At 45.8% G+C, this 27,708-nt stretch overlaps 1 protein-coding gene across 1 annotated transcript in view; it reads right to left on the bottom strand.

Annotated features, from left to right (window-relative positions):
- KCNH1 (potassium voltage-gated channel subfamily H member 1) overlaps window positions 1-27,708 on the bottom strand; it is a 573,175-nt gene that overhangs the window by 488,965 nt on the left and 56,502 nt on the right. The window contains exon 4 of the mRNA XM_030196093.1: window positions 17,093-17,221. Within this exon, the coding sequence (XP_030051953.1) occupies window positions 17,093-17,221 (129 nt within the window). The remainder of the gene's footprint in view (window positions 1-17,092; window positions 17,222-27,708) is intronic.

The following is a 27,708-nucleotide window of genomic DNA, read 5'->3' as shown; positions in this document are numbered from 1 at the left end:
TAAGACAGGTTTCTGACTGTAAAAATATTTAAAACATTTTAAAAAACCATAATCACAAATGATTATTGCTGTGAGATATATGTGTTGAATGGTGTATTTTATAATATGGACATTCCTCTGCTACCATACAGCTGACCATGTCCTTCATGTTACCCCATTCATAATTTGGATATTTCAATTTGTGAAATGGACATTCATGCTGGACGTTTCCAGCATGTGGTTGGCCATCTCACATTTATTTTAGAACAAACTGTATTCTGTTCTAAAATACATGTGCTATGGACATCCATTTTTGGCATCCTGACTGGGACATCCACATTCTGAGTTGGATGTCCTTTCTAAAATGCTACTCCACAAGACTTCCAACACATGGACACAGCTCATTCTTTTTCCAAAGACTATGAATAAAGAATTGTCAGGAATATTGACGGTACTGAACAGGAAGAAATTTTTCCGCAGAGAAAGAAAAGAAGAACGAGGGATCTCACAGTGGAAGGAGATGTGACTGGTGAGAGTGGTAGGAGATCCTGAGGTGACAGACCCTACAGTGCAGTCTGTTGACCTATTTTTCTTCTGTTTTTCTCTGTTGGTGCTTGGTGTGCTAATCACTACTATCTTCAGATTCGCCCCACTTCCCACAGTAATAGAGTACAAAGCTGTTAACTTCTTTAGAGAACTCGGTCTCATCCACCTGAATTAAATTAACTTTACCAATGTGTTTTCCAGCACAAGCACAATTGCCACATATAGGAAAATGTAAGAAAACTTTGCAGAACAAAGCTATCTGCCAACTTTGGCAAATAGAAATAACCTATTTTTTAAACTATGGTTCATACGTTAAGTGTGCTTCCATAAAGTAACATTAACCCCATTTGTATGAATCACATACTACACCAATTTCAATATATTCATGATCCTCTTTATCCCTTGATGTTACTGATTTCATTTATGAACAGGACTGGTTATGCATGTTCTAGCCCATTATAAACCATAAAATTCTACTGCTTTGTCACCTTTTTACCTACAATACATCTCTCCCTGTCTCTCATCCACTCAGCTCCCCATGTTCACCTTACCCACCCCACCCTCTCCCTGTGAGACTGTCATTGGAATGCTTTGGTGTTTCTCTTATATCAACTGTTATTTATCAACATCTGCTTAGTTCTGATGTGAATAACAAGGGTTACCTTTGAAAGCTAATCAAAAAGTGTATTGTTAGTCCAATAAAAAAGATATCATCTTATTTTCTTTTCTATGTTTTGTTTTATTTCTATTTAAAGCTTGTGAAGAAAATTGTTTTAATTTATGGTGAACCACAATGTCTGTATTGTCTCTCAAGGAATTTAGTACATTCTTCTCTTTAATGGTCAAGTTTCAGAGACAGAAAAAAAGATTTTTGTTCAAGGTTAAAAACATCACGCAATATAATTTCCAAAAGCTTTTATCTATAGTCCAAGTGAGCTTTCCAGCTGTCATGGTGCACAGAGCACCCAGATTATTTTTCAGCTTTTATACTTTAACCACAAAAATTGCTTTAAGTGGATATTTCACTGCAACTCAAGAGACTCCTGATGTGGGCCTTGTTATCCAAAACACAGCTGTGTCAAATCTCGTTTGCTTCTCAGTAAACAAATTTGACCATCTTCAGCGTCGTTTCTTGATTTTTGAGTCATCTTCACTGTTGTGTCACGTACCATTATAGAGGACATTTAAAGGCCCTGTCAATATATATGATACAAGTATTGCAAAGGTGGACATGTTACAGCATCATGTCCTTTAGTGGTAAACCAAGTAGTAAGACACTTCCACTTGAAAGAGTTAGTAATTCTAGTAGATAGTCTCCTAACAGCTATAAGAGTGTCCCAAGTAGGTTGGGGTAACCCAAGAATAAAGACTAGTGACTGCTCAAGTTACAGGCTAAATGGGTCAGAGAGTTCATCTAGATGAAATTGTCCCGCCCCATGGCCCTCCATGTTGAGTTATCAATGCTGCCCGAGAAGTAGGAACCAGTTCTGCTAAAGCCAATAGGGTACTATGAGAATCATAAAAATAAGAACATAAGAATAGTCATACTGAGTCAGACCAATGGTCCATCCAGCCCAGTATCCTGCTTCCCACAGTGACCAATCCAGGATATAAGTACCTGGCAGAAACCCAAATAGTAGCAACATCCCATGCTACCAATCCCAGGGCAAGCAGTGGCTTCCCTCATGTCCATCTCCAGGGCCGGTCTTAGGCAGAGGCGGCCGCATAGGGCCCCGCGCCTAAGGGGGCCCCGTGCGATGCACCTCAACTCTGCCCCAGACCCTGGCGACAGTAAACTTTGCAGCGAGCCAGGCAGTGACAGCCCCGCCCCCGACGGCGACAGACAGTTGCAGCGCGACAGCTCACCTCCAGGCTCCAGCCTTTCACTTCCCGCTCAATGTCCCGCCTTCTGATGAGGTATTTCCTGTTTCCGCGAGGGCGGGAGTCACTGAGCAGGAAAAGCTGGAGCCTGGTCCGAGGTGGTGAGCCATCATCGCTGACTGTGGTGCATGCAAGCGAGAGCGCGTGGAGCAAATGCAACAGACACGGCTGCCTACAACAGTTGTGCCAATCCATTAAGGAAGATGCGTGTCTCTCTACTATTCCGGGAGGGGGGGAGCGGGGAGGATCTCTCTCATTCCAGTCTGCAGATGTGTATGTATATCTCTATCCCGGGGGTGGGGGATGAGGCGGGTCTCTCTCTTCTCTTGGGAGGGTCTCCTATTTGCACTATCCTGTGGTAGATGTGTGTCTGTCTCCTCCTCCAGCTGGGAATCCGTCCAGACTCTGGGCTCTGACTCAAAAGTTACAGTACAGGATGATGGATCCTCCCCTCCCTCCCATTACTCCGGTGAGCCCCCTCTTCTCTTATTTAGCACTACTCTGCCCCCCCCCCCCACCAGCTCCCTTACCTTCTCTGCAGACAGTGAAAGATCTGGAAGCCGCTCAAGCTCCCTTTCTGGTCCCCCTCCTCTTCCTCCCCTCCCCCAGCACCCTTTACCTTCAGCCCTTCAATGGAGTCACTGTGCGAGTCCTGAATCCAGCGCTGCCCCCTCCCCTGTGCCAGATGTCCTGCATAACACATCTAGCACTGCCAGTCAGCACCTCTGGAAAACTGCCAACATTTTGGGACATCATATCTGGGTGGCCGCGGCCAGATTCATGCAGTAGTTTTGTCCTCAGCCTGGGTCTCCCGTGAGCTGAACATTAAAATCCACCCCAGGTCTTGCAGGAGTCACTCAACCTCTCTCCAACCATAGGCAGATAAAGCATTCCTGGCATACCTTGTACACTGTAGCACTATTCCCCCCCCCTCCCCCACCTGCAAGCCAGGTATGATGATAGCTTTTTTTCTATAGGAAGAACCTTTTTAAATTAAAGTACTGCCTGTCTCTGTCTGTGGTGGTTTGAAATGTTTCAGCTGTATGTCCACCATTTTGTCAAAGGTTTTGCCTGGGACCCTTGCCTCCAGTGAGCCACAGCAGTCCCCTTCTTCCCCTTTCAGTCCCTGCCCACCTTTACCCATAGATATCCTTTTAGTCATCTTTTTACCTCCCTTCTTCAATGCACCTTAATTTTATTAATTCTTCCTTCTGAGCCTTACTCATCCTCCCCTAAGTGGTCCCATATGCCTCATCCTTCCCCAGGGTTCACCCCAAGTCTCACCTGTACTCCACACTACACCTCAGTCACCCTCCACCCTCCCAGTATCATTCATTCTCTCACTAGTGCTGCCACACATCCCCATCCATCTTCCTCCCTTAGTGCTCTCCCACTCTAGATCCTGTTATCCTTTCCCAATATTTATGTCCAAGCCTCTCATCTCCCCAGTAGCCTATATTACAGCCTTAGTCATCCTTGCTGCAGTGCTCCCTTAACTTCATTCATCCTTCCGCTCTCACTCATCCTGCCTTCCCAGTGTTTCCCCTATTGTTAGTCACTTAATTTCTCCACTGCTTCCCCAGGTATCTCCCTTCTACTCTCCACATCCAGTGACTCTCCCCTCTTCACCTCCCTCCAGCATCTCTCCCTACCCTATCCCTCTATGTCCAGTATCACCCATCTCTCTTTTCCTCTCCATGTCCACTGTTTCCCTTTTGTGTCCTATTCCCTTGCACCCCGGCTGGTGGTCTAGTATCTTCTCTACGGTCCCTATTTCATCCCATGGCCTCAGCATGCCCCTCACACCATCTCCCCTCCAAATGAGGCCAGCCCTATCACTTAGTTTAGCTTCATTAGTCTTTATTTGAAATTTCATAAATAAAAAAAAATTCTAAAAATCGAATAATCTTATCAATGGGGTGGAGCTAGGGTGGGGCGGAGCTAGGGTAGGGGCGGGGCTAGGGTGGGGCAGGGCTAGGATGGGGCCCCACCAAATTGGTCTGCACAGAGCCCCGCACTTGTTAAGACTGGCCCTGTCCATCTCAATAACAGACTATGGACATTTACTCTAGGAACTTGTCCAAACCTTTTTTAACCCAGATAAGCTAACTGCTGTTACCATATCCTCTGGCAATGAGTTCTAGTTAACTATTCTTTGAGTGAAAAAATATTTCCTCCTATGGTGCTCAGCCTCAGTTGGAACTTGGAAAGAGTCTGCAAAGAGAGGGATTGGTGGTTATGCATATAGGAAGGACTAGTTCAATGGAATCAATAATGCATCTGTGGCTAGACATCCTGGTGACAGGACAAGGCAGTAGATTAGAAATTTGGTATTTTTGATGGTGGCAAAAGGGTCACTCTAAGGTGTCCTCCATTTTTGGAAAATGTAGCTGAGGTGTGTAGCTGAGAGACCATTCATGGGATTGAAGGGCTCTGCTGAGCTTGTCAGCTATTTGATTTTGCACTTCCAGGATGTAAGATGCCTGAATGTGTGTACAGTTGGCTATGGTATATTCTCAGATTTTTACTACCTCTTAATATAGAGGCAAAGGGATGTCGCTTGTTGACATAAAACATGACCAATTATCTATGGTATGAACACCAAAGTATCCTAAAGAATGTGGAGGAATACCCTGAGAGTGTAATAAGTTGCCCTGAGCTTTAAGTAACTGATGTGGAGAGACATTGGAACTTGCTTCCTTGGGAGTGCTTTTATTGATGCCTCTATAGTCAGGACTGACTGATATTGAAGTACTCCTAAAGATAAAAAATAGAAACATAGAAAATGATGGTTGGTAAATATCATATGGCCTATCGAGTCTGCCCCTCCATACCATCTACCATCCCTTCCTCTCCCTTAGATATCCTACATGCTTGACCCATGCTTTCTTGAATTCAGATACAGTCTTTGACTCCACCACCTCCACCAGGAGGCCATTCCACACAGAGAAATTGGCTGTGAAGGTCCACTACCTGAGCTTTAACTAAAGTCGAGGTGATTGGTAAAGAACTGATTGAGAAAGGCTGAGATCGTTGATTTCACTAGAATTACAGGTTCTGTTAAGGATGCCTCAGTTTTAGATGGGACAAAGGAACAATATGGATAGCTGCTGTCATATAATCCAACATCTGCAACTAAGCTCTGGCTGTAACTCTGGGCCGCCCTATTTATATTGTAAGAACATGGGAATTGAGGGCCTGCATTCTGTCTTTCGGCAGGCAGGCCCATGCTCAATTTGTATCTAAGGCAGTGCCTAGAAAGGAAATGGTGTTCATCAGGCACAAAATGTACTTTGAAAAATTGATCAGAAAATCTGAAGACTGGAGAAGCAGCATAGTCTTGCTTACTAGAACTCATGCCTGTGCTTCCAAGAAGGCCACTAGAAGCTAGTTATCAAGGTAAGGGAATACAAAATAACCCTAGTGGAGAAGGTCAGCTGCTACCACTACCAGGCATTTTGTATAAACCCTGGGGGCCAAGGATAGGCCAAAAAGAAGGGCTTTATACTAGAAGTGACTGGCATGAAGGTAGAATCTGAGATATCTTCTATATCTGGGATGGGACTGGAATGTGTGTAGGTATCTTTGAGATCCAGCATGCAGAATCCAAACCCTTTCTTTACAAATGGTAGAATGGAAAAAAGAGTATTCTTCTTGAATTTCTCCTTGCACAGGAAAAGGTTGGGGTCTGTGAGGTGCAGCATGGGATGCAATCCTCCTGTCTTATTTAGAATCAGAAAGAACTTGAAGCAAAAATTTCAAATTCTCTCCTCTAGAGAAACAGGTTCTATGGCATTGGATTGTAGCAGAAGAGAAATCTCCTCTTGCAAAGGGCTGACATTAGATTTGAGGGCGTGGGTCCAGTGCAAAGGCCAATCTGGGGGTGGGGGAGAAGGTGCCTGATAAACTTGGGACAGTAAATCTTTTGGATTATAATCAGAATTCAGGAACCCATGGTGATGGTCTGCAATGAGTGGAAGAAATAGGGAACCCAACCTTGTACAGGAAGGGTAGAGTACATATTCTGGAGTGGTTGTGTCTGTTGAGATTGAGTTTGCTTTGCTGGAACAGGCTTCAATTGCTTAGGCTGAGCCCTCTCTCTTTGGCTATGTCTTTGAACCATGGTACACTGATATGGCAGTGGTTGTTTCTGATAACAGAAGCTTTTACACTGGTAGAAACCCTTGCAGTACTGGTTGAAAGTCAATGAACTGCCTGGCAATCAATTGAAGCAGGGTGGCACAGCTGAGAGGTGCTGAGGGGTAAAGGAATAATCCTTTATAGTATCAAATGTCTCTTTCACTTTGTCTCGAAAGAGGGAGTCTTGTGTGTAAGGCACATCTGATAACTTAAAATATACATCCTCTTGCAATCCAGAGATATGCAGCAATGCCAAGCGTCTGGCTACAACTGAAGAAGCGGAAATCTGAATGAAGTCTCAAAAACATCGTAGGTGATATGTATAATGTGCTCATCCACCTCTGCTAGTCTGGCAGCTAACTGTATTTGAGACTGCAAAGACAGGCTCAGCTAGAAAACCTGAACTTTATGCATGTATTGAACCATAAAGAGTTGATGTACTGCTATAGGGATTGACCACATCATTCCTTGAAGAACTTTCCTGCTGAACTGATCTTGCATTTATGGATCTCTTCCAGGAAGAATGTTGAAGAAATCCCTGTGCATCTTGGTTTTTCTCCCAGCCAACAATGATAGATGTGTGACAATGCTGTATCTTGTTGAAACCCAGAGCTGGTTGGCATTTAAACTTCACATCTTTTTAGAGACTTACTGAACAGCGAGTGAATCCTCCCACATAAAGAATTGCTTGCCCTGCAATAAACCATAGATAGGAACTGCAAAAGCGGTTTTTGATGCCTCTGTGTATTTTGAGAAGTCAAAAAGATCTGTCCTCAGTTTAGTATCTTGATACAAAGAAACAGTTCTTCCTTTGCCATCTCCTCAACAAATTTGGGGGAAACAATTCTTCATATGGAGATTCATGCCTGGCAGGCAGAGACAATTAGCATAGAATCATTTCCAGCACAGCTGAATGAGGGAGGATGAACATCAAAGGGGTCCACCAGACTCTCCATCTGAAAAGTGATGGAGTCTGGAGAGGACTGCAGTAGCAAATGCACTGACTTCTATTAAGAACCAGGTATAGATAGCAGAGACACTATGGGGGCAATTCTGTAAACTAAACACCAAAATTTGTGTGTGTTTTATGTGCATACATGTTTAGAATACTTTCATGCATATAAGCCGGTATGCTACCTAAATGCCATTCTGCAAATACCCACTTAACTTACATGGTGCGTATTTGCAAAGGGGGTGTACACAGAAGAAGAACTTGGGCAGGACATTATTCACATACCTTACAGAATACTGTAAGTTACACACACCCCTGTCATACTTAGATGCTCAAATTTACGCCAACTCTAAGTGTCAACACCTAAATATTAAGCATGACTATACAGGGTTGCACTAGTATTCTATAAAAGAAAGTAAGCACCTAAATGGAGGTAATCACTTATACAATTGCCCTCGATAGGACCTTGATGAGGTCTGACCTCTCTCTGTGCAGGTATAGCTCACAAAAAATAGGAAAGTATCTCTGAATGTTCCTGATAGCAAATCCAATTCTGCAGGAATGAGTGCAGTTGTTTTGTAAGAGGTATTGAAAGCAATTAGCTTAGCAGGGTTTTAAAAAGGTTTGGACGGCTTCCTAAAGGAAAAGTCCATAGAGCATTACAGTGGTGTACCAAGGGCGGGGCAGTGGGGGCGGTCCGCCCCGGGTGTCAGCAGGTGGGGGGGGTGCTCCACTCCCGCTGCTGCCTCCCACCCAAAGGCCGCTGGGCGCTGCAGTCCCCACCTGCCTACCAGCTCCGTGGACAGACGACAGCCCTCTTCTCCTGCCACCGGCACCCTGCCTTTAAAAAAAAATTCTGTGAAGCAGCGGCACAGTGCAGTGCCTCGCGTCTGCTCTGGATGTAAAAGAAGCAAATCGCCTCGTCGGGCCTTCCCTCACTGTGTCGCACCCTAGCGGAAATAGGAAGTTACATCAGAGGAAGGCGAAACATATTGAGGGAAGGTCCGAGGTGATTTGCTTCTTTTACATGCAGAGCAGACGCAAGGCGCTGCGCTGTGCCGCTGCTTCACAGATTTTTTTTAAAGGCAGGGTGCCGGGTGGCAGGAGAAGAGGGCTGTCGTCTGTTCACGGAGCTGAGGGTAGGTAGGTGAGAACTGGGTGGAGGAGGAGGGCTCAGATGGGAGAAGGGGACTGGGGAGGGGAAGAGGGGGCTCAGATGGGAGAAGGGGCCTGGAGCTGGAACTGGGGTCTGAGAAGGGGGCAGGAGGGAGAATTGGGCCATGCCTGGGGCAGGTGGGAGAATGGGTCTGGGGCGGAAAAGGGGGCCCTAATGCAAGGCATGTGGTTGAAGGGGACTGGAACTGGGGGATGAAAAGGAGGCTAGGTTTGTTTGTTCTGTCTGTCTGTCCTAATTAGATTGTAAGCTCTGTCGAGCAGGGACTGTCGCTTCATGTTCAAGTGTACAGCGCTGCGTACGTCTAGTAGCGCTTTAGAAATGATAAGTAGTAGTAGTAGTAGTAGTAGGTGGGATAAGAGGACTAGTACTGGAACTGGGGGATGAAAAGGGGCAGGGGCTGAAACTGTGGGGACTGGGAGCTAAAAAGGGGACAGGGAGAAGTGGCTAGGGCTGAACCAATTATTGGGCCACTATTTAGTGGTGACCGTATAAGGGCCCCTTTTACCAAGGTGCAGCAAAAGGGGGCCTGCGCTGACGTCGGCACATGCATTTCACACACGCCAAGGCCCCCTTTTACTGCAGCAGGTATAAGGGAAGTCTCTCTTTCCTGAAGGAAATGGCCATACAGCGAGTAAAGCACTTGCCGTGCGGTCATTTTGGGGGGAGCCCTTACCGCCACCCATTGAGGTGGCGGTAGGGGCTCCCACAGTAACCCGGCAGTAACTGGGCAGCGCATGGCCCTGCCCAATTACCACTGGGTACACTCCGGTGCTACATAAGTAATATATATTTTGTAGCGCTGGATATGTCTGCGTGCTAGGGGTGGGAAGTACCACCAGACTGCTGCGGTAGCCTGGTGGTACTATGTTTAGTGAGCGGTAAGCCCGCATTGGGCTTATTGTTGCTTAATAAAAGGGGCCCTAAGTGTTGTTTTAATATACTGGCTGATTTTCAGATACCGGCCAATATTCAAAGCAAGTTAACCATCTGGGAATGGCCACCGATGGTTAACTCATTTGTTCGCAGTTGTCTGGTCATTTTCAGTGGCACTTAGCTGGATAACACTGAATTTCAAGCTGGTGTATAAATCTGTGGTCAATAAGATGAAGGACCACTGTGTAACTTTTAAGATGCCTGCCTTTTTTTCTGTGGAGCAGAGTTTGCCCAACTCTGTAAAACAGCAAGGTAAGGTCAGACAGTATTTCAGTATAATCTTATCTTAATATTCTACTTGCAAGCACAGCAACAGGGCCACAGCGCTACCCCAGCCCTAGCCTCGGCACCCGTCCGCACCTCTGGCATCACCGGCCAGGCAGCGGCGCCCCTAGCCTCCGCTGCACACTGACAGGAGCACCGGCCGGCAACCGTCCGTACCTCTGGCATTGGCGGCCAGGCAGTGACACCTCCAACCTCCGCTGCACACCGAGAATAGCGCCGGCCGGCCAACCACCCAAAGCTGCAAAGAGAGGAAGAAAGCAGGGTGCGCCGTGCACACAGTTGCAGAGCCGGGGAGGGCAGGCGAAAGGAGCAACTTTTGGCAGCAACTTTCGAGGTGCAACGCGGGGGACCTGAGCAGCTCGTGGCCAGTCAGTGCCGTCCCACACCGCACACATCAACTGCCATGCTGGGAGCAGCCCACGACCACTAACAGAAAGGGGACTGTGAGTAAATAATCTGTGTTTATTCAATAAAGGAAACTTCAGAGAATGAAGAGACTTCAGGTGTCTGCTGGAGTACCAAGGTAATACTTCAAGATATGGAGACTTTACAGTTAAAAAGTCTCAAGAGGCCTGACAGCAAAAAACCAAAGTTAAAACTAAACAGTTACTGAAGGAGATGAAGGCATTTTCAGCAGGAGAAGCGTGCCTTTAAAAGAGCCTTCTGCACTGCATTTGATCAAACCAGAAAAGTTAAACTTGTGAAGAGGAAGATTTGTGTTGAGTTAATCAAACCAGAAAGGTAAAGTGAATCAAGTAACTGTGCTGTATCAGTGTTAACTGGGCTGCACACAGGCAAGCTTTTTAGCTAAGAAAAGCATTGTTCGGGACTGTTTAAGTGCATTTATTAGAAGAGCTGATTGTGAAAAAGCAGAGGATTTAGTGGAAGTTTAAAACCAGTGTTTAAGTGCTAGCTTTCCTTGATGACCACATTCCAAAGAGCAATTGAGTCAAGTACCTTCCTATTGTCTTTCAAGTACCTTTCCCTGATCAACATCAACCCCACCCTCTGGGTCAACTTGTTAGTAACCAAAGACAGCCAGAGAGGCCAGAAGGAGAAACTGTTTTTGTATTGGCAAATCTGTGAACACTTTAACATTTTAAGCAAGCATAAGAAAGATTAAGAAATGAAATTAGCTTAAAGCGACTGACGCAGAATTGATCAGAAACACTGAAGCAGGATATCAGGGTGAGAAGGAATCTTCCAACTTGAGTTCCTCGTGCTGCATGTATAACACCCCCCCTGCTAATTACCTTAAAGGTGCTCTGAAGCAGGAATCTTCCTACTTGAGCTCTCTGTGTTGCATGTGTGACACCTCCCTGCTAATTACCTTGAAGGTACTCTGAAGTTCCCCCCCCTCCCCTCTGCCTCCAGTCAAAACCAGAAACAGGAGCCCTGGAGATTCTCTGGGCAAGGAGGGAGGGAAGCAATTAGCTGCTAAGAGACCGATTAAATGAGGACCCTAACTCAGATCCACTCTTCTCCCCCTTCTCCCCCATCTCTTCTGTTCATTAGCCTATCACTGAAACCTGATCCAGCACTGACCTCAACAGCTTGAAAGGCAAGCTGAAATAACACACAAGACCAGAACACCAGACCCCACTCCAAGGAACAAAGCTTTATCATGCATCCAGTCATCAGAACACGGTCTTATTAGTAGCCCACAGTGAATAGAAACCAGAATGAATACCTTCAAACTACTACTAATAATCTACTCCTTAACACTGATCCACTTAACACTAACCACCCCCCTTACAGAAAGTAACATCATACAAATATTATACAATCATCAACGATTGATCAGATACACCACACCTCAACAAACTGACAACAACTTAAACAAAGGAAGACCACCAATATGCGGACAACCACCACAGAATGCAAAGAAGGGTCCAAACAAAATCACCTCAACAAAGAAACGACAACTAATAAAACTCCACACAACACCTAACATAGAAGACCCATTCCAAACAATCCAAGTGAGCTACATCAACGCCAGATCCACAGTAAACAAAACAGCAACACTAACAGACTGGATCATGGCAGAAGACCTAGACCTACTGTTCATCAATGAAACCTGGATCCATGACCAAAAGGACCCCATAATCCTAGACCTATGCCCTCCAGGATACAAAATCACACATTGGACCAGAAAGGAAAAGAGAGGCGGAGGCATAGCACCAATCTATCAATCCCACTTTACCACTGAAACTACTGCCAAGTCCATGACACCTCAACTCGAAATGGCCTCAATTAGAATCCACAACAAAACCCTTTGCGATCATTTGAATTGTGTCCTGTTTTACAGACCTCCAGGTAATTGGAACAAAAGCCAGACTAACTTCATGGACTTCATTTCAAACACATGTGTAACCAACTCCAATGTACTAGTAATAGGAGACATCAACCTTCACTTAGAAGACCCAAACTCCATCAACGCACGAGAATGTAAGGAATTCCTCCAATTATGGGATCTCAAATGGTCACAAATGCTAGTAACCCACATCAATGGGCACACACTTGATCTCATCTCACACAAACTTTCAAGAGACCAGAACTTAATAATAACAGATATTAAATGGACAGAAACACCCTGGACTGATCACTACAAACTAAACTTATCCCTACACTGGCGGAAGAAAGGATTACACCAAATACAATAACACACATCCTACAGAACAAGAGGTCAAGTAGATGCAAAAACATTCTGGAAACAGTTATATAACAATGAATGGACAGCACAAACAGACTCCATATACTACCTCATGGAATGGGATAAAAGATGCAAATGCATACTAGATGAAATAGCACCCTTAAGAACAAGATCTTCACAGAAGCATAATTCGTTACCATGGTTCAACGATGAACTGAAAAAGCTAAAAACACAATCCAGGAAACTCAAACGAACATGGAAAAAATCAAAAGATGAACACACACTCAACATATGGAAACAATCACAAAGAAAGTACAAATACTCTATAAGACAGACCAAAAGATTATACTATAAAACTTAAATAGGGACAGATTACGAAGACACAAAGAAATTATACCAACTCATGAACAAACTCCTAGACATAAACCTGGTCACCACATCGAATACAGATATCCCATCTGCAGATAAATTTGCTAAGTATTTCAATGAAAAAATTGTAAACCTATGCAACACGCTACCTCAGGACAACACTGACATCGAAAACTTCCTTAATGAGTTGAACCCAACCACTGGAGAATACTCGGCTGACCGAAACTGGTTAAATTTTGCCCTCCTCACAGTCAACACAGTTGCATGGGCGATCAGCAGGTTCTCCAACGCTCACTGTAAACTAGATACCTGCCCCAACTACCTAATGAAATCTGCCCCTGACCGCTTCATAGTAGACCTCACATCGCTGCGTAAGTCTAGTAGCGCTATAGAAATGATAAGTAGTAGTAGTAGTACCTCACATCCCACCTAAATTGCATGCTACAGCAAGGTCTCTTTCCTAAGGAAAATGGCAATATCCTACTCACCCCAATACCAAAAGATACCAGGAAAAAACAAATGAAATCACCAACTACCGTCCAGTAGCATCCATCCTGTTGTCAGTCAAATTGATGGAAAGCTTGGTAGCCAAACAACTTACAGATTATATAAACAAATTCTCAATATTACATGAATCACAGTCAGGTTTTCGCCCCCTCCACAACACAGAAACAGTATTACTCACTGTCCTAGCCAAATTCAAGCAGGAAATAGCAATAGGCAAAAACATCCTCCTCCTCCAATTTGACATGTCTAGCGCATTCAACATGGTAAACCACAATATATTAATAAGATTACTAGATAAATTCAGGATTGGTGGAAACATACTTAGCTGGATCAAGGGTTTCCTAACCACAAGAACTTATCAAGTAAAATCAAACTCAAACATATCATCACCATGGAAAGCAGACTGCGGAGTACCACAAGGATCACCACTATCAACGATCCTCTTCAACCTAATGATGACCCCATTAGCCAAGTCCTTATCCCTTTCATCTATGCAGACGATGTCACAATATACATTCCTTAGAAATCTAAACTGACAGAAATCACCAATGAAGTCAAGATCAGCTTGAACATCATGGACTCTTGGGCAAATGCATTTCAACTAAAACTCAACAAAGAAAAAACACACTGTCTTATCCTCTCATCCAGGGGTGTGCTGGTAAATTGTTAACAGGGGGCTCTCTCTCGCAAGCAAAGTAAAAGAGAATTCAGGAGGGGCCCAAGCCCACATTTTGGGATCCATTTGTTAAAGTAGCCATGGAGAACTGTCTCCCAAAATTCTTAAAAACTTAACAAACGGCTCTCGAGAGCCTGTGAGAGCCTGCTCCAGCACACCACTGCGTCTCATCCCAACACAGCGCGGATAACCCCACAATTATCAACACCCAAGATTACACCCTCCCTATCTCAGACAACCTGAAAATCCTCGGTGTTACATTGGACCACAACCTAACACTAGAGAGCCAAGTGACATCCACAACAAAGAAAATGTTCCACTCAATGTGGAAACTCAAACGCGTTAAACAATTCTTCCCGAGGGAAACATTTCGCAACCTGATAAAATCAATGGTACTAAGCCATGTAGACTACTGCAATGGAATTTATGCGGGATGCAAAGAACAAACATTAAAGAAACTTCAGACCGCTCAGAACACGGCAGCTAGGCTTACCTTTGGAAAAATGCGATTTGAACGCGCAAAACCCCTCCGCAAAAAACTACACTGGCTCCCAATCAAAGAACATATTGCTTTCAAAATCTGCACTCTGGTTCACAAAATTATCTACAGTGAAGCCTCGGGATACATGACAGACTTGATCGACCTACCAACTAGAAACACATCCGAATCAACATGGACATACCTAAATCTGCACTACCCAAGCTGCAAAGGACTCAACTACAAATCAACTTATGCATCCAGCTTCTCCTACATAAGCACACAACTGTGGAACGCATTACCAAAAGCCTTGAAAACTAAGTACGACCACCTAAACTTCTGGAAAAAAACTAAAAACTAACCTGTTTAAAACAGCATACCCTACCAATCCATAAATGCCTGATCTCTGCAACACAACAAAACTAAATTACGTAATGGACATAACACAACTCTTCCATTGTACGATTCCCTAATGTGGCTGTACCACAGGAACTTTATCTTACCACAACATCACTTTGTATTTGTTTACACTGGAATCTGCAAATACCTCTCCGGTACTATGTAAGCCACATTGAGCCTACAAATAGGTGGGCAAATGTGGGATACAAATGTAACAAATAATAAATAAATAATAATAATAGCAACAGGGAGGGGTGAAGGAGGTTAAACAAGCCCTAGGACTATGCTGTGCAAAGATTTATGGTTGGAGGTCGTGAGACTGGTTTTGCTGGAACAAGTAAATCAAATGTTGTTTTTAGATAAGGGGGCCATCAAGTGAGACAGCAGGAGCTGAGACAGCAGACTGGGAATTGTCACGTACACATAGTTAGAAAAAAGATATAAAAGGAATAGTTTATTACAACAAAAACAGGAATCTTACTAGCGCTGCATTTTGCTCAGGCTGATAATTCCCCCACAGGAACAGAAAGAAAAAAGACTATATGTATGTACTACTTATGAATTGTAATTGGCAAAGCAGTAATTAGATGTCTATTTTCATATGTGCAATAAATAAACTTCTATGATAAATTTATGATTGGCTAATGGTGTATCTCGTCTTGTGTTCTTTAATCCAAATTATTTTATCCAGGGAATACATGCCTGAATGTTTGGCCTTGCATCTTACAGCCTCTCTGATAATGGGGCATAGGTATAAGGTTAAACATAGTCAAGGAGTTTTTCTCCAAGAAAGGAGAACTTATCTAAGGCTGAAGTGTAGTCCCCACCCCAGAAGCAGGGGTCGGGATTACACCGGCTATGTCGGGGGCATTCTGGGGGCGGAGTCCAGTTATGTCCCAATATTCAGGCATAACCGGCCAGGTTTAGCAGATAAATTTGACAGCATAAATAGCTGTGCTATCTTTATCCACTAACCCATGGCCAATTAAGTCTGAATATTAACCTAACCGATCATGCGCTAGCCAGCTTAAAAAAAAAAATACAAAAAAAACAGAAGTTCAATGGCAAAGCCCAGTCAGGGCCCAGCATTGAATTTCCAGTTTTAGCTCTGGAAGCAGACAAAAAAGCGCTGTCTACCGCTGGCTGAATATCAGGGGAGGGGGGAATCATTTTTAGCTATATAAGTCAATATATGGCCAAACTTTAACTGAATATCTTGAGGAGGGACTTGGAGCATCCTGGGATGGGGCAGAAGTCATACAGAGAGCAGTGATTCTCTGCTACTATCCATATCATTTATCTATCCAAGTCATACTGCAGAAATAGCTAGGATAGCTTTATACTGATAAGTTATCCGTAATAAATAATTTGACATATTCTGTGCTTTCTTAATGTACCAAGGGCATGGCGGTGGGGGCGGTCCACCCTGGGTGCAGGCAGCAAGGGGGTCTGCAGAGCAGGCATGTGGCTGTCTGCTCTGCCGGGCCCCTGCCCCCTCTGACATCAACTTCTGGGGTAGGGGACCAGCAGAGCCGACACCCTCACGCCTGCTCCGTGCAACCCTCTGCTCGGAGAAGGGAGATGCTCCACCCCAGGTGGCAACTAAAATAGGTATGCCGCTGTGTGGTTTGACTTGAACGGACACTTTGGATCAAACTCCACATAAAAATATACAGATATCTTATCCATATATCTTTACACAGTCACCAGACCCTATTGGCTTACATGGAAATAGGTATCTGTGAAGCAAAAGAATATGTCTTACAACAGAATTTCAAAATCGCTGCAGTGCATGCAGTAGGAATAATAATAATCTTTGCAAAACCTTCATTCAGAACACAAACACATTTTCCACTCATAGTTCTACTGAAAAGTATATAGAGCTGCCTCTGGGATAGAAGCCAAGCTAGTATTTACAGTCCAAGGGCACTGCATTTCAGATTAGGGAAGGAGAAACAATGTATTGAATAATGCAGAAGCATGAATTCACTGTGCTTCGAACTGGGATTTTTTAAACTGTGACATCCATGAATTTAGCAATTTCAAAAATGCAGGTTTATAAGTCTAACTTCTAATCAAACAAATAACATGTATCTGCAGAAATGAGATTAACAAACCTTTAGTTGACTCATCCTCTATGGGCTGTTTGAAAGCTGTTATGTCACTAAAAGTGCAAAGAAATAAAACCACTTTGTCTTGTTCATTACGAATTGGAGCGATTTTCACAAAGAACCATACAGGAGTCCCTGAAAAAAAAACCAGAACATAGGTTATTGATGTTGCATTGATATGAATTACACATGTACGTTCTAAAAATGCATCATAACCCCCCCAGATTCTGTATGTGGCACCCAAAGTTGCACGTGCAAATAAATTGGATAATGAGTTCCAAACCATCAATAATTGGGTGCTAACAACCAATTACTGATGTTAATTGGCAATCATTAACATATGCATATGCATAAAACATGGGTGTGGCCAAGATGGCGGCACAATCCTGACGCTGAGAGTGTAGCATTTACTTTTGCTGGCTGTATCACTGTTACCTGTGAGCCGTTATGCCCCATACCAAGAGGAAAGGGGCTGTGAAGGACATTCCTTCTCCAGTCCATGGTTTCCCTCAGGGCCACCAAAGCATCAAACAATGTAATATTGAGGTTCTATATAGAAATAGATCGCCTTTTAAAAAGCACCATTCTACTGATACTAGAATACATCTTTCTCTGCTAAGAAAAGCTCCCCTGGAACTGCCAGCTTATCTTTTAAATCCTCCCGTCCCAGTCCTTTGTTTTTATTTTAATGCAAGATCAGTTTGTAATAAAGCCTTATTAATAAAGAATCTGGTTGGTGATTTGGATGTGGGACTTGCTTTTATATTCAATATTCCAACAATTGATTTTAAAAAAGGGGAGGTCATTTGGCTCTTGTATATGCAGTTTTATATAGGAGGGGAGGAAAGGAGGGAGGACATTGGGTTGCAGGTTGGGGGTTTGTCAGTATAATTCTCATCTTCTTTATTGCATTGTTTGCTTTGCTAGGTGTCCATAGCCTTGTACTGGTTTGCATTTTATTCTATGCTATGTTGGTGATTTAATAAAGATATTTCAACATAAAAAGGGGAGGTCAAGCTATGGTTTATAAACATATTTTTTGGGTCAGTGATTGACACATTAATGGCTCCTGCTTTACAGTTGTTGGAGTGTCAGTTATCTGATGAATCCCCTTTTGGCTCATTAGGATTTGTTTTCCTATACAGACCTGCAGGACATTTGGCTGAAATTCAATTACAATTCTTTGAACTAATCTTACATGCTTCAGCCCAATTTCTTCATTTACTTATTTAATTACTTATTAGGATTTATTTACTGCCTTTTAGAAGGAATTCACACAAGGTGGTGTACAGCCAGAATAAGTCAAACATAAAACAATGGACAATTGCAACAGTAAAAATATTCAAATTACAATGCAAAGTATGGTACAGTATAAAATGTCAGCACAATACACAATAAAACATTTTAATAGACCGCACAGGGTGTAAGCAAGGATAGCACATATAACTAGATAAGATAGAGTAACAGGAGTTATAAAATAAGGGGAAAGAAAGTTGTACATGAGACCAGAATGGTGCTTGAAAATGATCTTAGCTAGAGTAGGCGTGGATAAACATGTCTTCCTATCAGGGCCGGTCTTAGTCAGAGGCGACCAAGGCGGCCGCATAGGGCCCCGCGCCTAAGGGGGCCCTGTGCGGCGTGCCTCGCCTCTGCCTCACCTCTCCGACCACGCTCGCCTGCCCTCCACCCATGTCCCGCGACGCGAGTCTCCTTGTTCCCCTGTTGCTCCCTCTCCCTCCAGCCACCCGAGACCCCTCCCGTCTGAGCCCCCCCTCCCCGACCCGCCAAACGACCCTCTTCTGCCACCCGACCCGCCCGCACCTCACCTGACCCGACCCAGCATTTTAAAAAAACCTCCAAGCGGCGGTGCCCGTGCCTCGCGTCTGAGAGGAGAAAACTCGCTTCGTCGTTGGCCGGCCTTCCCTCAAGTCCCGCCCTCTGATGTAACTTCCGCAAGAGCGGGACTTGAGGGAAGGCCGGCCAACGACGAAGCAAGTTTTCTCCTCTCAGACGCGAGGCACGGGCACCGCCGCTTGGAGGTTTTTTTAAAATGCTGGGTCAGGTCAGGTGAGGTGCGGGCGGGTCGGGTGGCAGAAGAGGGTCATTTGGCAGGTCGGGGAGGGGGGGAGGGGTCTCGGGTGGCTGGAGGGAGGGGGAGCAGCAGGGGAATGAGGAGACTCGCGTCGCGGGACATGGGTGGAGGGCAGTTGGCAGGGGGGACAGGAGGGTCACTGGACATGGGGTGGATGGAGGGGAGGGGGCTTCTGGACATAGGTGGATGGCAGGGGTGAGCAGGGGGGACAGGAGGGTCGCTGGACATGGGGTGGATGGAGGGGAGGGGGCTTCTGGACATAGGTGGATGGCAGGGGTGAGCATGGGGGACAGGAGGGTCGCTGGACATGGGGTGGATGGAGGGGAGGGGGCTTCTGGACATAGGTGGATGGCAGGGGCGGGCAGGGAGGGTCGCTGGACATGGGGTGGATGGAGGGGAGGGGGCTTCTGGACATAGGTGGATGGCAGGGGCGAGCAGGGGGGACAGGAGGGTCGCTGGACATGGGGTGGATGGAGGGGAGGGGGCTTCTGGACATAGGTGGATGGCAGTGGAGGGCATAGGGGACAGGGGGGTTGCTGGACATGGATGGCAGAGGACACAGGAGGGTCGCTGGACATGGGTGGATGGCAGGAGAGGGGGGTTTCTGGACATAGGTGGATGGCAGGGGAGGGCAGGGGGCACAGGAGGGTCACTGGACATGGGTGGATGGAGGGGAGGGGGGTCGCTGGACATGGGTGAATGGCAGGGGAGGGGGTTTCTGGACATAGGTGGCGGGCAGGGGGCACAGGAGAGTCGCTGGACATGGGTGGATGGCAGGGGAGGGGGTTTCTGGACATGGGTAGATGGCATGGGAGGGGGGTTTCTGGACATAGGTGGATGGCAGGGGAGGGCAGAGGGGACGGGGGGGTTGCTGGACATAGATGGATGGCAGGGGGGACAGGAGGGTCGCTGGACATGGGTGGATGGAGGAGAGAGAAGAAATGCTGGACATGGATGGAGGCGAGGGAAGAGTGAGGAAGGAGATGAGGTGAGGGAAAAGGAAGAGAGGAGAAAAAGTGCACATGGATATAGAAAATAGGCAGAAGCTGGATCCACTGGACAGTCAAGTCTGCGGAGGACCCAGCTTTTACTTACGGATGTAGGGCGAGAAATTAAGAAGAAAGGCGGAAAGTAAAGAAATAAATGGAAAGGAAGCCCTGGAAACGGAGTTAAGAGGACAGATAGCAGCACAATCGGATACTGAGCCAGCATGATCAGAAAAACAAACTCACCAGACAACAAAGGTAGAAAAAACTATTTATTCAGGATTTATTAATTGGAATATGTCAGTTTTTGGAAATGTGCATCTGTGATATTTTTCATGTAAGTTTTAATTTTTGTAGTATTGCTGCATGTTGAGTCTGACTTCTTGAGGTAACTTTCCAGTTCAGTATTTTGCATTCATGTGTTTTTCAGGTGTGATCAAGGAAGGTGCAGTATTCTGCTAGCGTATAGTTTGCAGCCCTTTTTGTTTTTGTTTTTTTCACTAGGTTGTGCACTGGTGTTTTAGAGCCCGGTGTAATTACAGTTGCCTTTCCACGCCACGCATAAGGTTGTAGCTTGTCCTGTCCTTGGAATTAGTGCTGTTTATGGTTTGTTAAGGTTATGAGTGTGTTTTTGCACACGTTTGTGTATAGTGTTTTGCAGTGGAGAGATTGTGTGTTGGCCTTACTAAGGTGGCACCAAACATCGGAAAGGGTGTAGAGCCTAAATCATGACACACTATCTCTAAAAGGGTGTTTTGTGGCTCTACATGAGAATTGTGATATTATGATCCCTTGCTAGCTTCATATTGTTGATAATCTGCATTTTCCGTATAGCTGGTATATTGGTGTATAAGGTATTAATTGTGACTTTTTTTTTTTACTTATTTTTTTTCTGTGTGTTGTCAGACAATTATGGATGACAGAGTCGGAGTCTTCTTGAGTCAGAGAGTTGTGGTATATATTTTAAAACAATTTTAATACATTGGTGGTCTATATGTTTTTATATTGTACATTATATTTTACATATCACTTTATTTTATTGTATATCTTTTCATTTCATTTTTATTTTATTGCATATATGGGTTACAGAGTAATAGGGGAATTTGAAAGTACTGAATCTTTTCTTAATATGTTTCCTTTATTCTCCTTTGTTATGAGAATTGGAACTACTAATTGTAGTGGACTTGAACTGAATAATTTCTGGGGAGGGGAGGTTTCATGATAGCATTGTGCTTATTATTTCAATCAGTGTTTTGTACAAGTTTAGCTTCATTTGTCTTTATTTGAAATTTCATAAATAAAAAAATGTTCTAAAAATGGAATAATCTTATCAATGGGGTGGAGCTAGGGTGGGGGAGGGGCTACGGTGGGGGTGGGGGTGGGGCTAGGATGGGGCCCCACCAAATTGGTCTGCATAGGGCCCCGCACTTGCTAAGACCGGCCCTGCTTCCTATAGTATGTTCAGCCAGTGTCAGCCAGTATGTTCAGCCAGTGTGTGTGACCAGCAAGTTAGTTGCTACTTCCATTAAAGGCCTGGTTGAAGAGCCAAGTTTTCACCTGCTTCCTGAAGCAGAGATAGTCTGTGTTAAGCGAACCATTTCCGATTGTGAGGGCTACTCCGGAGAAGGTTCGCTTGCGGGTATCACATCATGCGATGTCCTTTGGAGAGAGTGTGGTTCGAGATGTTCCTTGGGAGGACTTTATTTATTTATTACATTTGTATCCCACATTTTCCCGCATAGCAGTAGGCTCAATGTGGCTTACAGGTTCCAGAGAGTAGAGTACCAACTCTGGGAATATATAGAGTGGAAAATAGAGTAACAGTAGGTGCAAGGAAGTGATCTTTAGTGATCTTAGAAGTGTGTAGAGGGAGGTCCTCTTCTTCAAGTACTCTAGGCCATTTCCTTTAAAAGCCTTGAAGAACAGACATGGGGTGCAGGATGCTCAAAGCAAACCGGGCTTGCAATGTTTCATTTAGACTGGTTTTAGCCAGTCTAAATGAAATGCTATTGTGCGGCCAATGCACAGTGGCTTTCGGGACCGCTTTTACCATGCACAGTATTTTGGCACTGATGATAAAAAGGGGCATAATCAAACGGGGTGCCCAAGTTTTCCTGAGGGCGTCCTCGCAGGACGTCCTCGCGAAGGGGCAGGAAAACCCATATTATCGAAACAAGATGAGCGGCCATCTTTCATTTCGATAATACGGTCGGGGACGCCCAAATCTCAACATTTAGGTCGACCTTACAGATGGTCGTCCTTAGAAATGGTCATCCCCGATTTTCAGCGATAATGGAAACCGAGGACGCCCATCTCAGAAATGACCAAATCCAAGCCCTTTGGTCATGGGAGGAGCCAGCATTCGTAGTGCACGGGTCCCCCTCACATGCCAGGACACCATCCAGGCACCCTGGGGGGGCACTGCAGTGGACTTCACAAATTGCTCCCAGGTGCATAGCTCCCTTACCTTGGGTGCTGAGCCCCCAAAACTCACTACCCACAACTGTACAACACTACCATAGCCCTAAGGGGTGAAAGGGGGCATCTACATGTGGGTACAGTAGGTTTGTGGTGGGTTTTGAAGGGCTCACATTTACCACCACAAGTGTAACAGGTAGGCGGGGATGGGCCTGGGCCCGCCTGCCTGAAGTGCACTGCACCCATTAAAACTGCTCCAGGGACCTACATACTGTTGTCAGGGAGCTGGGTATGACATTTGAGGCTGGCAGAGGCTGGCAAAAAATATTTTAAAAGTTTTTTTGAGGGTGGGAGGGGGTTAGTGACCACTAGGGGAGTAAGGGAAGGTCATCCCCGATTCCCTCCGGTGGTCATCTGTTCAATTCGGGCACCTTTTTGAGGCTTGATCACAAGAAAAAATGGACCAAGTAAAGTCGGCCAAGTGCTCGTCAGGGACGCCCTTCTTTTTTCCATTATTGGGCGAGGGACACCCATGTGTTAAGCATGCCCCAGTCCCACATTCGCTATGCTTCCGACATGCCCCCGTGAACTTTGGTCATCCCCACGATGGAAAGCAGTTGAGGATGCCCAAAATCGGCTTTCGATTATGCCGATTTGGGCGACCCTGTGAGAAGGACGCCCATCTTGCGATTTGTGTCGAAAGATGGGCGCCCTTCTCTTTCAAAAATAAGCCTGGAAGGGTTCCAAAATCCTAGTCCAGCATCTATCCCTCTAGAACAGGGGTGTCCAATCTTGGCCCTCACCAGGTCGGGTTGTCAGGATTTTCCCAATGAATATGCATGAGATCTATTTGCATACAATTGAGGCAGTGCATGCAAATAGATCTCATGCATATTCATTGGAGAAATCCTGAAAACCCGACTGGATTGCAGCTCTCAAGGACCGAGGTTGGACAGCCCTGCTCTAGAATTTTAAAGGTAGACTGGACTGGGATTCTGGCATCCTTTATCACCGGTGCCCTAGGCCAGTGCCTCACCTGGTCCATGGATTGAGCCAGCCCTGCTTAGGAGCAATGTCAGGAAGGGTGGTGGATGCCTGGAATGCCCTCCTGTGGGAGTTTGTGAACATGAAAACAGTGACAGAATTCAAAAATATGTAGGATAAACACAGAGGATCACTATATAGAAAAAGGATGGAATCCAATTAAAGCTAAACTCAAATGACCTCATAACTAGAGTGCGTTTTGATGACAGCTTCAAAGGTTGGGAAGTTAGACCAGCCCTGGGCAGACTTCTATGGTCTGGGTCCCATAAATATTTCTTAAAAATTTGGACTCATTGCAATTATTAATTTTGTTCCTATACACGAGCAGGGACAATTACTAGATATGATTGCTTTTGCACCTTTAGCACTTAAGATAGCAACTTCCTGTAATTGGCAAATATACAAAATTCAAAGTTCTGGATTTTGCGGATCAGCTGCCCTGTTGCTTCTTGGGGCTATTCTAGGTATCCACCACGCTCTCCAAGAAAAAGTATTTCTTCATATTACTCCTTCCTCCTTTTACAAATATATCTGAAAAAAATCTTATATCTTAAAGTCTCCTCTTTAAGTCTCTAGCCATCTACTCTTCTGCTTTTGCTAGCCATATTACTTCACCTCTTTCAGTTTTATCCGTTATTCTTTTCTGTGTTCCTCTTTTTGTGTCCTGCTGCATTTCATGAACGAGGCTCTCTCATGTAACTTCCTGTTTCATCAGAGGCAGCCGCAGTAAAGGGAAGAGGCGGGCGCTGGTGGCAGGGCAGCGTATGGGAATTGCTTCCGCCGCCAACTTTTAAAATATGATGAAACAAGGTAAACTTCATGAGCAAGGTAGAGGAAGGAAGGGGACAACATCTCGGCCTGGGGGGGCGGCAGCGGCATCTAGGCCAAGGGGGGGTGGCAGCATCTTAGCTCGCCTCAGGCGGCATCTTGCCTTGGGCCGCCCCTGCAATCCCATACATATTTATTATATTCCAATAATTCAGGTATTTTTTTCAAATCGAAAAAAGCCTTCAATTGCTCAGGGGCATAAAAACTATATTTAATCCCCCCCCCCCCCCCCATATCAGACCAGGCATTTACAAGGATAAGCCAACAAGAAAGTTGCACCAAGATTCAGGGTATCCTCTCATTGACAAAAAGATTTTCCTTCATTCCCGAGTACCCCAGTGGCGTTCCTGGACTCGATGGCACCCGGGGCGGAGCGCCGATACGCACCCCCCCCCCCCACTAGATAACACCTCCCCCCTTCCGGCGAAATGACACCCCCCCGGGTGCACGCCGCTGGGGGGTGCCGTGCCGCGCGCACCTGCTCCTCCGAGATCGCTAAACTTCGTTTGTTCGCTGCAGGAAGTAACCTGTTCTGGGGCAGAGGGAGCTACAGCGAACGAATGAAGTTTAGTGAACTCGGAGGAGCAGGCGCGCGTGGCACGGCACCCCCCAGCGGTGTGCACCCGGGGCGGACCGCCCCCACCGCCCCCCCCTTGGTACGCCACTGGAGTACGCAAATGCTTAAAGTCTTAAAATCGCATTTAAGTCCTGCTCAAACTCAAAAGAAACAGGTAACATAGCCATTTCAGTAGTATCTTCAATAGATTGTTCCAATATAGCAGATATATTATTCACATCAAAATTCGTCTCTTCCCTATAATTTGCTTCCCTTTTGCCCTGGGGACTCTTAGTTGGTAAATAATATATTTTGTTAACAGGGAGAACAGACTCCAAATTTTCTATCAGATATCTCTTAAACAAGTCCAAAGGTAAAATCCAAAGAGTTTTAGGAAAGTTCAAGAGGCGGAGATTTCAACACCTATTGAAATTTTCTATCTGTTCAGTCTTTCAGAGGAGGGCTAATTTATCTTTGACTGAGACCGCTCTACACTCTTGAAGCCGTTTCATGTCTTCCTGAACTTGCTTGACCCGGTCATAGAGATCTTCTTTTACTGACTCAACAGTCTTAGAAAGATCTTCGAATTTAGGGCCATGTTTACTAAGGTGCGCTAGAGGCACATTAGCATTATTAGCGCACTAAGCTTTAGCATGTGCAAACCATGTATATGCCCATAATCAGTGCTTTTTTTTTTAAGGGGGTACTTGGAGGTACTGAGTACTGGCACCTTTTCCATTGTCTACAAAAATTGAACCATGGTCCCCAAGTTTTAATGAAAGACCTCAGGCTCTACACACCAATTCTGCCTTGTCGTAGATTCTGTGACTGGTTGCATAGGGCCTGGCTATTGTGGGATGGGTCCCTCAGTGATTACCCCACCCTGGGACGGGATACACGGAAGAGCAGTACTGGAACTCTGGACTGGAGTAGTACAAGGCAGGCAACTGGAACAGACGAAACAGGAACAGCTTCACCTGCACTTAGCCACCGTTCCTCCGGAGTTGAGCTCCGAAGTGCAGGTGGCCGGCAGGACTTGCAGGATACGCAGGAACTGAAGATCCCGAGGACCCACCCCGGGTCTGGGATACACGAGGGAGACTAGACTAGGAACTAAACTCAGACAGGGAGCTGCTGCACCGCCACTAGCAAGAACCAGAAGACAGACCAAGGAGACAAGACATACGAAGGCTAGCAGGAGCAAAGACTAGGGCAACATGCCAGCAAGGCAGACTGGGGATCAGGGAATACCCAGCGGGTAAACCCACTAGCTAGGTAGCAGCAGGAAACAGGGACCAGGCCCTGGAAATAAACACTAGCTAGACAGAGACAGGATTCAGGATATACACTCAGGATATACAAGCAGGGTAGGCACACAGACTAGGCAAGGCAGGATTCATGGTAAAGAGAGCAAACCAGGAATAACAGGCCAAGGGTCTTGGGCAGGCAGCAGAGCAACAGAGTAACCAGGAATATCAGCCAAGGGTCTTTGGGCAGACAGGAGAACAGACAGAGTAAACCAGGAAGAACTGGCCAAGGGTTTTGGGCAGGCAGCAGAGCAAACAGAGTAACCAGGAATATCAGCCAAGGGTCTTTGGGCAGACAGGAGAACAGACAGCGTGAACCAGGAAGAACAGGCCAAGGGTCTTTGGGCAGACAGGAGAACAGACAGAGTAAACCAGGAAGAACAGGCCAGGGGTCTTGGGCAGGCAGCAGAGCAAACAGGGTAAACCAGGAATACAGGCCAAGGGTCTGAAGCCACAGCTGTTCCACACACTGACTGGGAACTCACAAAGGCTGAGGCTTCAAGTGCAGACAGAGAACAAACACGGACAGAGGCTTCACCCCAAACACAGGGTAAGCCAGGAACAGAGGCTTCACCCCAACACAGGGTAAGCCTGGAGCAGAGGCTCCACCCCAAACACAGGGTAAGCCAGGAACAGAGGCTTCACCCCAACACAGGGTAAGCCTGGAGCAGAGGCTTCACCCCAAACACAGGGTAAGCCAGGAAAGACCCACAGTCCACAGACAGAGGCTTCACCCCAACTCAGGGTAAGCCAGGAAGGACCCGCAGTCCACAGACAGACCGTGGCAGGAAAGACACCCCATGGAAGGACAACAGACACAGACACAGAAAGAAGCTGGGCTGGAACCCAGAGAGAGGCTAAGCAGTAGTGCAGCAGACACTTACTAACCTGACCTGGTCTAAGAGCATAACACTTATGCAAAGGCCCCGACTGCAAGCACAGCACTTCCTTATGAAGGCTCTCACTGATGAGTCACCAGCAGCAGGATAGAAGCAGGAAGTACACTGACCCCAAAGAGAGGCTTGATACACATAGGAAGTGAGCCTACAGGAAAGACAAGCAGGAGCCATCTTGGAAACTGGTCAGGCAGGGAGGCATAGCCCACACAGGTGAGGTCTAGTGAGATAATCAGCGCAGAGACTAGAGACAAGACTAACACAAACACAGACAGAAGCCAGCAGAGCTGCTGACCCCCAGAAAGAAGGTAAGGCTGAGGGTGGTCATGGCCACAGACGTGACACCTACACACTACAGCCTGTACTACCGCTGCAGCTGTCACCCCCTCCCGCACTCTACAGTCCCCCAAGCCTCAGTGGGCTCTTCCTAGTCCTACCTTGAAGGGCCCTGGTGGTCTAGTGGCTTCTTCAGGGACAGAAAAGAACCCCACTCTT

The sequence above is a fragment of the Microcaecilia unicolor genome, chromosome 3, assembly GCF_901765095.1.
Source record: "Microcaecilia unicolor chromosome 3, aMicUni1.1, whole genome shotgun sequence".
In the NCBI taxonomy this organism is placed as follows: Eukaryota; Metazoa; Chordata; class Amphibia; order Gymnophiona; family Siphonopidae; genus Microcaecilia; species Microcaecilia unicolor.
Note: the sequence above shows the minus strand (reverse complement) of the source record. Positions and strands in the feature narration are given on the sequence as shown.